The following is a 13,040-nucleotide window of genomic DNA, read 5'->3' as shown; positions in this document are numbered from 1 at the left end:
CATCTCACACCAGTTAGAATGGCAATCATTAAAAAGTCAGGAAACAACAGGTGCTGGAGAGGATGTGGAGAAATAGGAACACTTTTACACTGCTGGTGGGACTGTAAACTAGTTCAACCCTTGTGGAAGTCAGTGTGGCGATTCCTCAGGGATCTAGAACTAGAAATTCCATTTGACCCAGCCATCCCATTACTGGGTATATACCCAGAGGACTATAAATCATGCTGCTATAAAGACACATGCACACGTATGTTTATTGCGGCATTATTCACAATAGCAAAGACTTGGAAGCAACCCAAATGTCCAACAATGATAGACTGGATTAAGAAAATGTGGCACATATACACCATGGAATACTATGCAGCCATAAAAAATGATGAGTTCACGTCCTTTGTAGGGACATGGATGAAATTGGAAATCATCATTCTCAGTAAACTATCGCAAGAACAAAAAACCAAACACCGCATATTCTCACTCATAGGTGGGAATTGAACAATGAGAACACATGGACACAGGAAGGGGAACATCACACTTCAGGGACTGTTGTGGGGTGGGGGGAGGGGGGAGGGATAGCATTGGGAGATATACCTAATGCTAGATGACGAGTTGGTGGGTGCAGCGCACCAGCATGGCACATGTATACATATGTAACTTACCCGCACGTTGTGCACATGTACCATAGAGCCTAAAGTATAATAATAATAATAATAATAATAATAATAATAATAAAAAAAAAAAAAAAAAAAAATTAGTGTTTAAATCTCCAGTTTTGTCATAAATGTCCTAAAGATTTAACAGTTTGTTTATTGCATATTTTAGGTTTTCCATAAGTTTTACCTACAGTATATGAGAATGCAAATCAAACTCTATACTTAACAATTCCTGTGATATAAGGTCTCTATATGTCACTATCATATAAATTCAACATTTTTATAATTAGAGAAAGATACATATTACGTGATATGTATACAAAACATAATTGTAGCTGAAGAGTTACTAAATCTATATCATAGTAAAGTGCTTTAGAATTAATTATATGGAACCAATTACAAATTAAATGCACCATTCTCTCTGTAATATGATCCCTATTATCTAATGAGAATTTCTGAAGATGACAAATTGGTGACCATGATGTCTACTAGTTGCTATTAATAAATTTATGCATGCATGCAATTCATTTATTTTCATCAACTTTATTGAGGTATATAATTTATGTACAGTAAATTGCATTCATGCAAATTATACAATTATATGAGTTTTGGCACAGGCACATACCCATGACACCACTGCCACAATAACAATACAGAATACTTACAACACCCAAAAAAGTTTCCACTTGCATTTCTGCAGCTAAGAGTTGTTCCCTCCACCCTCAACCCCAGGCAACTACAGACTTGCTTCTGTCACTTTAGATTAGTTAGCATTTTCTTTTTTCTTTCTTCTTTTTTGAGATGGAGTTTTGCTCTTGTTGCCCAGACTGGAGTGCAATGGCGTGATCTCAGCTCACCACAACCTCCACCTCCTGAGTTCAAGCAATTCTCCTGCCTCAGCCTCCCAAGTAGCTGGGATTAAAGGCATGCACCACCACACCTGGCTAATTTTGTATTTTCAGTAGAGACACGGTTTCTCCATGTTGATCAGGCTGGTCTCGAACTCTTGACCTCAGTTGATCCGCCCGCTTCGGCCTCCCAAAATGCTGGGATTACAGGTGTGAGCCACCGCACCCAGCCTAGTTAGCATTTTCTACAATTGCATATAAATGGAATCATACATATTCCTTAGCATTTGGCTTCTTTCCGTCTTATCGTAATGACTTTGAAATTCATACATGTTGTTGCATATGTCAGTAGTTCATTCTCTTTTAGTGTTAAGAAATATTTCATTGTATGGATATGCCATACTTGGTCTGTCTGTGCACACATTCATGAATATTTGGGGTGATTCTGGTTTGGAGCTACTATAAATAAAGATTTAAGAACATTAATGTATAGGAGTTTGTGTGAATATGTTTTTGTTTCTCTTGAATAAATAAACAGGAATAGAATGACCAAGTCACATAATAGAAGTAACGTTTTTAGAAAAGCTGCCAATCAATTTTGGCTTCCCTGTTGTTCAACATTCTTGCTAACATTTGGTATCATCAATCTATTTAATTTTAACCATTCCAATGAGTGTGGGTTGCTAGCTCAGTTTAATTTTAATATCCATTTCCCCGGTGATTAATGATGCTGAGCATCTTTTCTTATGCCTATAGAGCATTCGTATAGTTTCTTTTGTGAAGTGTGCTTAAATCTTTAGCTCATTTTAAAAATTAAATTCATTGACCTCCATAAGTGCTCTTTATATGTTCTGGATGCAAGTCCTGTGTCAGATATACACACTGGAAATATTTTATGGCATTCTGTCTTCCTTTTTCATTTTCTTAATGGTGGTTTTTCAAAGAGCAATAGGTCTAATTTTCATAAAGTCCAATATATTCTTTTTCTCTGTTATGGCCTATGTTTTTGTGTCTAAAAGAAATATTTGCCCAACAAGGTCACCAAGATTTTCTCTTGTGTTTCTCCTAGAAGTTTTTAAATTTTAACTTTTACACTTAGGTCTGTGATCCATTTTGAGTTGATTTTTGTGAGCTAAGGTACTTTTATCATTTTGGAGCTAAGGTTAAAGAAAATGTCCTATTAAGCTTGCAGAAGTAAAAAAACAAGAATCATGCAAGGATTCAGCCAATGCACCTCTCTCACCCCTTCACAGAAGCTAACGGAGGACATGCTCCCACAACGTAAGGACAAAAGCCAACAAAGAGAAAGCACAGGCTCTCATAAACAGCAGATCTCACTAGAAGAGTGGTGAAGCAAAACCTAAGACTAACCATTGTACATCAGACATAGAATCAATCCAGATTGGAGCAAGAGGACAATAAAAGGAAGACCTACAGAGAGATCTCTAAGTGAAAGGGGAATTTGAGAGACCACTGCATATTAGAGGAAAGAATATGTGAAAAGAATTAAGACTATGCATGTTTTGAAACTGCAACTACAAAAAGGCCATTTTTAACTCAAGGGAAAAAGAAACGTTGCCCAAAAAAGAGAAAGAAACAAAATTACACTCTACTAACTAGCTTGTCTGTGAACAATATACATAGTCATATTGATACAAGCACTGATGAACTGAAAGTAGTAATGTAACTATACTGGAGGGATGGGGGGGTGGAGGAAAGAAAGATGAGGACATTGGAGACAGGAACTTTGTCAATAATAAAGGAACTTGTTATAAAATCTAACATGTATAAATGGAGAAATCATCTATGCATATTATTCTGATATTATGGCAGTATGGTGAATTGTATGATTGTTATCCAGTCTTCGTTTCCTTCTCTGGGAGAGGATTTTGCATCCCCCTAGGCCATATGACTTGCAGTTCCTCCCTGTGGGTGGAAAATACTTCCTGCCCCATCATCAGGCTTGGCTATCATATGGACAAGAGATGAGGAAATACTGGATAGAAGGGGGCAGTTCCTGGCAAAGGCCCCACCCTTAAGCCTGGAAACCCATGGCCCTAAATGGGAACAGGCATTCCTGTTTCTGCACCCAAATATTGCCTTTTGGCCCACCAGGGCCCCCTATCCAGTACCCATATAAACCCCAAACCCCAGGCTCCACAAGCAGATGAGCAGATGAACAGGTGAACAGAAGAGCAGCAGAACAGCATGACAGAGAAGGAGAGACGAGAAGCAGCATCTGAATATCTAGAGGAGTTTGGCTGGGGACAGTTAGAGAGGAGAGCAGCTGCTGGACAGCCAAACTCCAGGGGAAGATCATCCCCCAATCCATCACCCTTCCAGCTCCCCATCCATCCTGCTGAGAGCCACCTCCATCACTCAATATAACCCCCACATTCACCATCCTTCCAGCCCTGTGTGACCTGATTCTTCCTGGGTGCCAAACAAAAACCTGAAGTCCAAGAGGGCACTAAGCTGGGTAACACTTAAGCCGTCTGAAGATGGCAGAGCTAAAGGAGCACTGTAGCACACCCACTGGGGTTTTGAGAGTCACAGGCACCCAACCCTAGATGCTACCATGAGGCCAGAACCCAAAAGCACTTGTGCTGGTTCCTGCACCTGCCCATCTGCATGCTCCCCTTCTTGTAAAAGGTTTGAGCGCATGTGGCAGCGGCCAAACAGATGCACCACACCCCTGTTGCATGTCCTGCAAGGGGGGTCACAGAACTCTCCAGTTTCAGCTATACATCTTAATTAGACCAATGGAATATGAGCAGAAGCAACAGTGTGGCAGTTCTGCAGAAGTTGCGAGTGTCTGCATGTGCCTGCCATCTCTTGCCCCATTCCCTCTGTCATAAGAATGGCATGCCCAAATAGGGGCTGCTCTTTCAGTCTGGGACTTGGAATGAGAAGTGGAAACAGAGATAGAGCAGGGTCACAGCAGCCCATCTGTAGCTGTCAGAAGTAACAGGAGCAAGAAAGAAATGTTTGAGGCTGCAAACTTCTGCAATGTAGGGGTTTTTTTGTTTCTAGAAAAAAGGTGACTAATACAAGCAGTGGCCAACAGAAGAAACAACTAAAAATTTGAAAATGTTTGCCTATAGAAGTAACTAGAAGACAATTTTTCCTTTAATGTGTGTCTTGTCACCTTTTGATTTTTTGAAACCATGTACAAGTATTACTTTGATAAATTTTTCTATTTTAATTTTTTAAAAAGATATCTTCCTTTAGAAATTTATAGATTAGCATTACGGTTTATATTAAGTCTCTTGTGAGTACAAGTTTAATTTCCTGAGCAACAAAAGTGAGGTTCCCATCCAAGTAATAATGAAAGTATAATAAAGATATGCTTTAGCCAAATCATCTAACCTACCTAAACTCCAGACTTTGTAGTACAGGTTAAAATGTAACTGAACACAATATATGAAAGAGGCACAAATATCCAGACATTACCCAGGCAGACTTCGGTCTGCCAGCTATGCTTGCCTTATTTAACCTCTTCCCTTCTCTCTCTGCTCCAGCTACTCTAGCATTATTCAATTCCTTGAACACTTCACGGTCCATTTTTCCCTTAGCCCCTGCTGTTCCCTCCACCTGGAATGTTCTCCATCCTCCTAGTTATTTTCTACATCTCCTCCAGATGATGGCGTAAGTGTCACTTCCTCAGGAACACAATCCCTAACTTGTGCGAGTTCCAATCCCCCTATTGTATGTGCTCATTGCTTCCTATACTTTTCTTTCACAACACATTTCAAAGTTTATTTGGAATAATATATATCATTTGATTAACAAGGGCTTCCCTATTAGACTTAGTCCATGAGGGCAGGGACTATCCCTGTTGTGCTCACCATTGCAGACCCAGCACTTAGCATGGGGCCTTGCTACTTAAAAGCACCAACTATTTTTAAAATGTGTTGCATGAACAAATGAACTAAGAAATTGATGAAAATACTCTGAAATCAAAGTGGAAAATGGGAGGTCACACAGGATTTCTTTTTGGATCAAGAATATACCCAACTTGAGGAAGAAATGTGCAAAGTGAGAATAATGACCCCTACTCACTCTATGTTTAGAAACCGTGTATCGAGCTTAAAATACAATCCTCCTTCCTACAGACAGAATATTGAATAGCCCCAGGGAGTTGAAAGATATTTTAAATTTCAGATCCATTATTTGAAAGAACACACAAAACAACAACTGTTGTTTTGTGAAACATAATGAATTAATGTTTCACAAAATTAATTAATGAATTATGAATGATTAATAATGAATTAATGAGCCATAATATTAGATTCAAATGATCATTGACTTATGTGATTTCTAAGATCTAAAGCTTCTGAAGCTAAAATTAAGCCCATTAACTTTGTCTTAAAAACAGAACCGGGAATTTGCTAATTCTTGGTGTACATTTTACTAGTGTAATACACAAATCAGGCATTTCTGTGTAACCCAGGTGGGGAAACAGAACTAGGCTTTAACCACCTAAAGAATATAAGTCACTTACTATTCAAAAGTGAACCTGCAGGAAAGCACCAATTGACTCAGAAACAATGGAAGAAAAAAATTGTTAATGTCTATATGTATAGGTTTTATCAGTTGTGGACTAAGGAGTCTTTAACCCAAGTTTTGCCAGATTCTCCTGCTTGCTGCTGTCCACTGTATTCACACTAAATTCCCTGAAGCATTTGTTGAGATGGCACACAATGAGTCAGTGGGAGACATGACATACCTTAATTGCTATTCAGATTTTGAATATTCTTTTTTATAGAAAAAGCTCTAAGTGTTCCTTATATGATGTAAAAAGAAGCCAAAGGGACAACAGAAATAGAAACAGGAATTTAATTGCCATCTCTTAACAGTTAAAACAATTTAACACCTTTTCTTTGAAGGACAGGATATATATTTCTGAGGTTTTCAATTTTTTTCTTACTCTTTTCTCACATAATAATGGCAGGGGATACTGTGGAATTAACATTTACTTGTAAGTATAAAAGAAATCTGAAAACTGATTTGAGGAGTCATTTTCTCACAGATAAATACTTTGATACATACTACAAAAGTTTCTTGGATATTTTGAACAAATAACCCTTGTCTCTTATAAAAAAGCTTATATTTTTACCTTAAGCATAAACTCTGGTCAATAATTTTTGTAGCTACCTGTATGATCTAGCCTACCCATTTTGAATCACAAGCAAATGTAGATATGAAACAACATAAAGAAATTACAGAGCCACGTAATTTCATACTTGCATTTAAGTTCACAAATACATTGCTTTAAAAGATGTGCAGTTACTCACCTTACATTCTTCCTGGCAAATATATGGTCCAAGGTTAGTGAAAATCCTATACATAAAAAAATCAGTGAAAAACTAAACAAGATTTTTTTTCCCATCAAGAAAAGAATCAGTTTCTTCAAAGCAAGCACATCTGTTAATTCATAAATGCAAACAGAGCAGAGGCAGTACTTTTCATGCCATGTGACTGACAGCATATTTAACCAATAACAGGGCAGCTTTCTCAGAATGTATCCCATGGTGAGGGGAGGAAGGGAGGGGTCTGATAATGCTGAGAGTATAGCGTGAAACAAATATTTAGGTTTTTAATTATTCATCTCATGGAAAGATTATTAAGGAGCCAATTTTTAAAGAAAATATATTTGCCACTTAAGCTCATTTTAGAAATTTGCATTGTTTTGATACTGTCATATAACTCTTAAGACTTTATTTTATATACTTCATACTACATATATGTCATACTATTATATATTTCATACTACACTTCAGGAAGCTATTAATTTCTCCCCAAAATCTATGAAGTATATATTTTTACATGTATTTTTCAAGTGAATAAATAAAAATCTCGGGAACTTCCCTAAAGTTACATATATGTCCTAGTTCACAGTTTCCTGTTGAATTCATAAGCCTCCATTTGCCAAGAGGTGTGGATAGCAATGGTGAGGAGCACTGGCTTTGGAGTCAGAAGCTGAAGTGCCTGGCCACCTCCTTACCAGTAAGCAAGCTGACACCAGGCAGGTTATTTTCCCTCTGGAGCCTTGTTTCCTCATCTGTGGAGTGGGGACAGACACACTTAATTGTTGTGACGATTAAATGGGATCATGGATGAAAGGCTTTTTTTTTTTTTTTTTTTTAAGCCAGTCTTGCTCTGTCAGGCTGGAGGGCAGTGGCGCGATTTCGGCTCACTGCAACCTCAACCTCCCGAGTTCAAGTGATTCTCTTGCCTCAACCTCCCGAGTAGCTGGGATTACAGGCATGCACCACCACGCCCAGCTAATTTTTGTATTTTTAGTAGAGATGGGGTTTCACCATGTTGGCCAGGCTGGTCACGTACTACTGACCTCAGGTGATCTGCCCGCCTCGGCCCCCTAGAGTGCTGGGATTACAGGCGTGAGCCACGACCGACCGCGCCAGGCCATGAAAGCCTCTTCTTAACTCAATGCTTAGCTAAATAGAGTAGGGCCTATTGTTATTCCTTCCCCGCTGGCCTCTCCTTTCACCTCACTCCCCTAAAAAGCCTGAAAAACAAAACAAACGACAAAATTCCTAAGAGTTGTTTTACATTTTTTAAAAATACAATTAAAATGCCACAATAAAGAAAATCCTCCAAAATTAAAGTGTCAAGTGTCACCATTTGGGGCACTTAGGAACCTTGATGGCTTAAAGACAAAGTACTGGTAGCGGAAAAGGGCTATTTGTAAGTGAAATTTCAGAGATGATGGACTATAGGAAAGCTGGAGTCTTGGTGCTGAGCAGACATTCCTATTCCTCTCACACACCACTTTCTTCCAACATAGTTCAGGGGACCCCAACAGAAAATAAGAAGAGGAGAATAAAGCAGAATGACTAGAGGAAGTGGGAGAACGCAGGAATAAGGAAGAAAGTTGCTAACAAAAATTGTAAAATAAAAAGGGTCGCTGGCCTTAAATGTGGCCTTTCCATGCCCCATCTAATTCCTACTGCCTCCTCATACTCCCTTTTCTTCTCTGTTTTCATTTCACCCAGCTTCTACTCTTCACCTCTCCTTTTCTCTTTCTGTTCTTTTCCTCATTCTGTGGAATTTCAAGTAACAAGCAGGTCTGGATAAGAGAAGTTTAGTTTTAGGTAACGTTGACAGATAACCTATAGGATAACCTGTTAAAGTGGAATGTCAGAAACACAACAAATGATTTTAATATAAGTATGTTCCATGCAATATTTGGGACATACTATATTTAAAATTTAATAATTGTTTATTTGAAAATTAAGTTTAACTGGGCATCTTATATTTTTAGTTTGCTAAACCAGCCAGTCCTAATCTTAGGGAAGCTCAGCTACTCAAAGTGTAAAGTGCATACAAATCACATGAGATTCTGTTAAAATGCAAATTTTCACCCAGTAGGTCTGGAGTGGGGTGTAGGATACCACATTCCTAACCAGCTCCCAGATGATGATGATGGTGATGCTGCTTGCCTGAGAACCGCCCTTTGAGTAGCAAGGATCTAGAACAGTATTGTTCAATAGAAATAGAATGAGAGCTACATATGGAACTTAAAATTTTCTAGTCACATTAAAAAGAAGTAAAAATAAACAGGTGAAACTAATTTTAACAGTATTTTTATTTAACCTATCTAAAATACTATCATTTCAAACATACTCAATTTTAAGGATTATTAGTGAAACATTTTACATTCTTTTTCTGCCCTAAATCTGAACTCTAGTGTATAATTTTAAAAATTTATTTATTTCTATATTTTGTAGAGATGGGGGTCTTGTTATGTTATCCAGGCCGGTCTCAAACTCCTGGGCTCAAGCAGTCCTCCCGCCTCGGCCTCCAAAAGTGCTGAAATTACAGGCATGAGCCACCATGCTACTTATATCTCAATTCAAACAAGCCAAATTTGAAGCGTTCAGTGGACACTTGTGGCTAGTGCCCCCTGTATTGGACAGGCAAGATACAGAACATCTCCTACAGCTGCCACAGCAGTACTTGGTATTCTCTTACGGGAGCAGTGGCAGTGCCTACTCCTCAAGGCCCTGGTCAGGAGAAAGTGAGAGCCGAAGCCAATGACGACCCTGCATTGTGACAATAATGGTTCTGTGAACCCTGAGACAGGACAGTGTTAGTCCCTTAGTAGTTATTACATACGAATCTTTCAGCTGGGCACGGTGGCTCACACCTGTAATCCCAGCATTTAGGAGGCCAAGGCGGGTGGATCACGAGGACAGGAGCTCGAGACCAGCCTGGCCAACATGGTGAAACCCTGTCTCTGCTAAAAATACAAAAAAGTAGCCGGGCATGGTGGCAGGTGCCTGTAATCCCAGCTACTCGGGAGGCTGGGGCAGGAGAATCGCTTGAACTCAGGAGGCGGAGGTTGCAGTGAGCCAAGACCATGCCACTGCACTCCAGCCTGGACAACAGAGCAAGACTCCATTTCAAAAAAAAAGAAGAATCTTTCATGGAAATATGCTTGGGTTACATTTTCAGACACACACACAATATTTTTAATTTAAATAAAGTATCATTTTAATAGATTTTATGTCCTGATCCTAAAATTTTAACATAGTATTCTTTCTGTTGTTGAAACATTCTCCCACTTGGTTAAGAATATTCAAGGCATAATAATTAGTAGCTAGTAGGTTTCACACATGTATTTTAGACTAGAAGTCACACTTAAGATGTGACTGTCTGAGAACAGCTCATCCTGTGACTTTGGAGGAGAAAAACCGTGACAAGAAATGCTAATTGGACATCTTAGAGGCTGCAAAGCACTAGGGTGTCACCTGCCTGGCATTGTACCTTCCCGCTTGGACTGCTGAGGAGCCTCTGTGAAGAACTGTGAAGGGTCTGAGATTTTATTCACTTAGAAGCTAACTAGTTAGCCTGACAGTTTTATGGATGCTGACAGAAGACACAGACTCCTGGGTCAGAGAAAAGGACTTTATTACTCACCGCACAGCAAGTGACACAAGCATCAGTATATTTGGTCAGTTCCCCTTCCCCTTGGAGTAATGTAGGTAGGCCCAGATGGATACTTGCACACACAGTGGGCTTCATTTCAGGAGAGAAACCCCGAGGTTAAGGAGCCCCAGTTTTTTTGTAGTGAGTAGTAAACCTATCTGCCCTTTGCTCTAAGGGGAAACACTACCTCTACTTTCCAATACTATAAGCAAACCTGTCCTTTGCTACAAAGGGGACATGATTTCTACCGTTCAAGCCTTCTCCCTATACAAACATCCTAGAAAAGGTATTCAGAACAAAGAGCAGTTAGGGACTAGCTCACAATACAGGCAGAAAATGCAGAGGCACATGGAAAATTTCCCCTCTACCGTCTCCACAGGAGAACAGGAAGTTGTACAGCCATGCTGCCTTCTTTACAACTGGACACAACTTGGGTTTGCTTTATTTTTTGATTTACTATATATAACTAAATGATATGTTACCTGAATATTTGAATATCAAAAATCTATCTTCCCATGATCACATATGACCATATAGAATTGTGTTCCCACAGGAACAAAAATGGATCTAACTTAAGAATTCTAATATTTACCTTAAGAAGACTAACAGGTGCACAGTCTCTATTCATTCAACGCTCTCAGACCAAAAGTTGCATAAATGTTTAAATCAATTATAATGGTCTTTGCATAGTGATTCAAAATCCAAATCTATGTACCTCCTACAAAGCCCGGCATGGCATGGCCCCTGCTGGTCTCTCTTGCCTCATTTAACACCAGCTCCTCCTCCTGAACACGTTCCAGGCACACTGGCTCGCACTCAGCTTCTCAGCACCCTCAACATGCCAAGCTCCATTGCACCCAAGTGACTTTGCACATACTGTTCTCTCTGTGAAGTCACCTCACACCTCTCTAGCTCTCCCTGTATTCTATTCACTTTCATCATAACATATATCACAATTTGCACTGAGAGATTTATTTTCTTGTGTACTTATTGATGCTGTTTCTTCATCACAAGGCACGCTCTATGAGGGCAGATACTATGTCTATTTGACAGATATATACCTGGAGCCCAAGTTGGTGCTCAGTAAAATATACAGAATGAATGAATGATCCTATCAAAAAATGCCACATAATTAATTCCCACTTTGTGCCACATGGTTATGACTCCCAAGGCCTGAGTCTTTAGGCAACTATAACGGGAAAATCAATTAATTCAAGTATTCCATAGAATTCTGCCACTCGAAAATGGGAACAGACAAAATCCAGGTTACACCAGTTCATAGCACCCTCCATTCCCCAAGGAGCAGAAGGTACTGTATAACTCTTTATCAATTTCAGAGCAAAATTGCTGCCATGCTTTCTACCAATTTTCATCAAATTAACTTCTGCATTAATTAGAATCAGGATGGTATATTAAATAGTTGTAAGTGCTTTTAATTTAAATGTTCATGTTTCTCACTTTAGGTTTCCCTTTGACTTCTTGGAACACAGATGATGTGCCAGATTAATAGCACTTAATTGTGTTCTGGGCTGCTCAGGCTAAAACTAAGACAGGAGACCTGTTCTTGAAACAAATTTGTGCATTCAACAAATACTGAGTGTCACCGTGCCAGATTCTTCACCAGGAATACAAAGTGAAAAATACAGTCCTTGCCCCCAAAATCCTCCCAGCCTAGTAACATGCAGAAATGTAAACAACTTTGGGATATTCACCCAGCAAACCAGTGACCTTTCTTGAGGTCAGCCCCACCTCTTCCCCAGGCAATGGCTGATTAAATGAAGGAGACAAAGTGGTAGGTATATAATAGACAAGACACTCTGATATGGGTTTCTTTACCTAAAGTACAAAAGAGCCTTTATTAGAAGGATTTGCTAAATGACACTTTTAGTGTGGTAATCAAGGCAAGACTAGGAAGAGAGACTTGAGCCTCACACACCTGGGTCCCAGGGAAGGAAAAGGCCTCCACTACCCTCAAAACATGCTCTCACCAGGTACCTGCGGTGTCCACCTTGACAGAGACACTGAGATGAAACTCAAGTTGAGAATATGTGCCATGTGATGTTGCCTTATCCTTGAAGTCACATTTATAACAAGGGCAAAATGAATTATTTGGATATAAATTAGCCAGCACACTTAGTTTCTTTTCTTTTTTTTTTTTTTTGAGATGGAGTCTCACTCTGTTGCCCAGACCGGAGTGCAATGGCATGATCTCAGCTCACTGCAATCTCCACCTCCCTGGTTCAAGCGATTCTCATGCCTCAGCCTCCCGAGTAGCTTGGGACTCTACATGCGTGAGCCACTGCACCTGGATCATTTTTGTAATTTTAGTAGAGATGGGGTTTCACCATGTTGGCCAGGCTGGTCTCAAACTCCTGACCTCAGGTGATCTACCTGCCTCGGCCTCCCAAAGTGCTGGGATTACAGGTATGAGCCACCACGCCCGGCCATGCACACTTAGTTTCAAAGGGAGTATTATATACAACTACTTGGTAACAACTCCAAGATATTATTTTCTAAATAATTAAATACATTTGTGAATTCTAACTTAAAACCCATCTAAGTAATTTTAAAATTCACACATACATAA

The 13,040-nt window shown here is 39.4% G+C and overlaps 1 protein-coding gene across 2 annotated transcripts in view; it reads right to left on the bottom strand.

Moving 5' to 3' along the window:
* LOC100441661 (V-type proton ATPase subunit S1-like protein) overlaps positions 1 to 13,040 on the bottom strand; it is a 46,352-nt gene that overhangs the window by 22,259 nt on the left and 11,053 nt on the right. Inside the window, exon 1 of one of the 2 annotated variants that reach the window (XM_054555712.2) lies at positions 6,796 to 7,046. The exons of the other annotated variant lie outside the window; for it this stretch is intronic. Within the exon in view, the coding sequence (XP_054411687.2) occupies positions 6,796 to 7,031 (236 nt within the window). The 5' untranslated portion in view covers positions 7,032 to 7,046. Of the gene's footprint in view, positions 1 to 6,795; positions 7,047 to 13,040 lie in introns of those variants that run through there. 2 annotated transcript variants of the gene reach the window in all.

Source organism: Pongo abelii, chromosome 4 (genome assembly GCF_028885655.2).
Source record: "Pongo abelii isolate AG06213 chromosome 4, NHGRI_mPonAbe1-v2.0_pri, whole genome shotgun sequence".
In the NCBI taxonomy this organism is placed as follows: Eukaryota; Metazoa; Chordata; class Mammalia; order Primates; family Hominidae; genus Pongo; species Pongo abelii.
The sequence above is the reverse complement of the archived record's forward strand: the minus strand, read 5'-3'. Positions and strand labels throughout refer to the sequence as shown.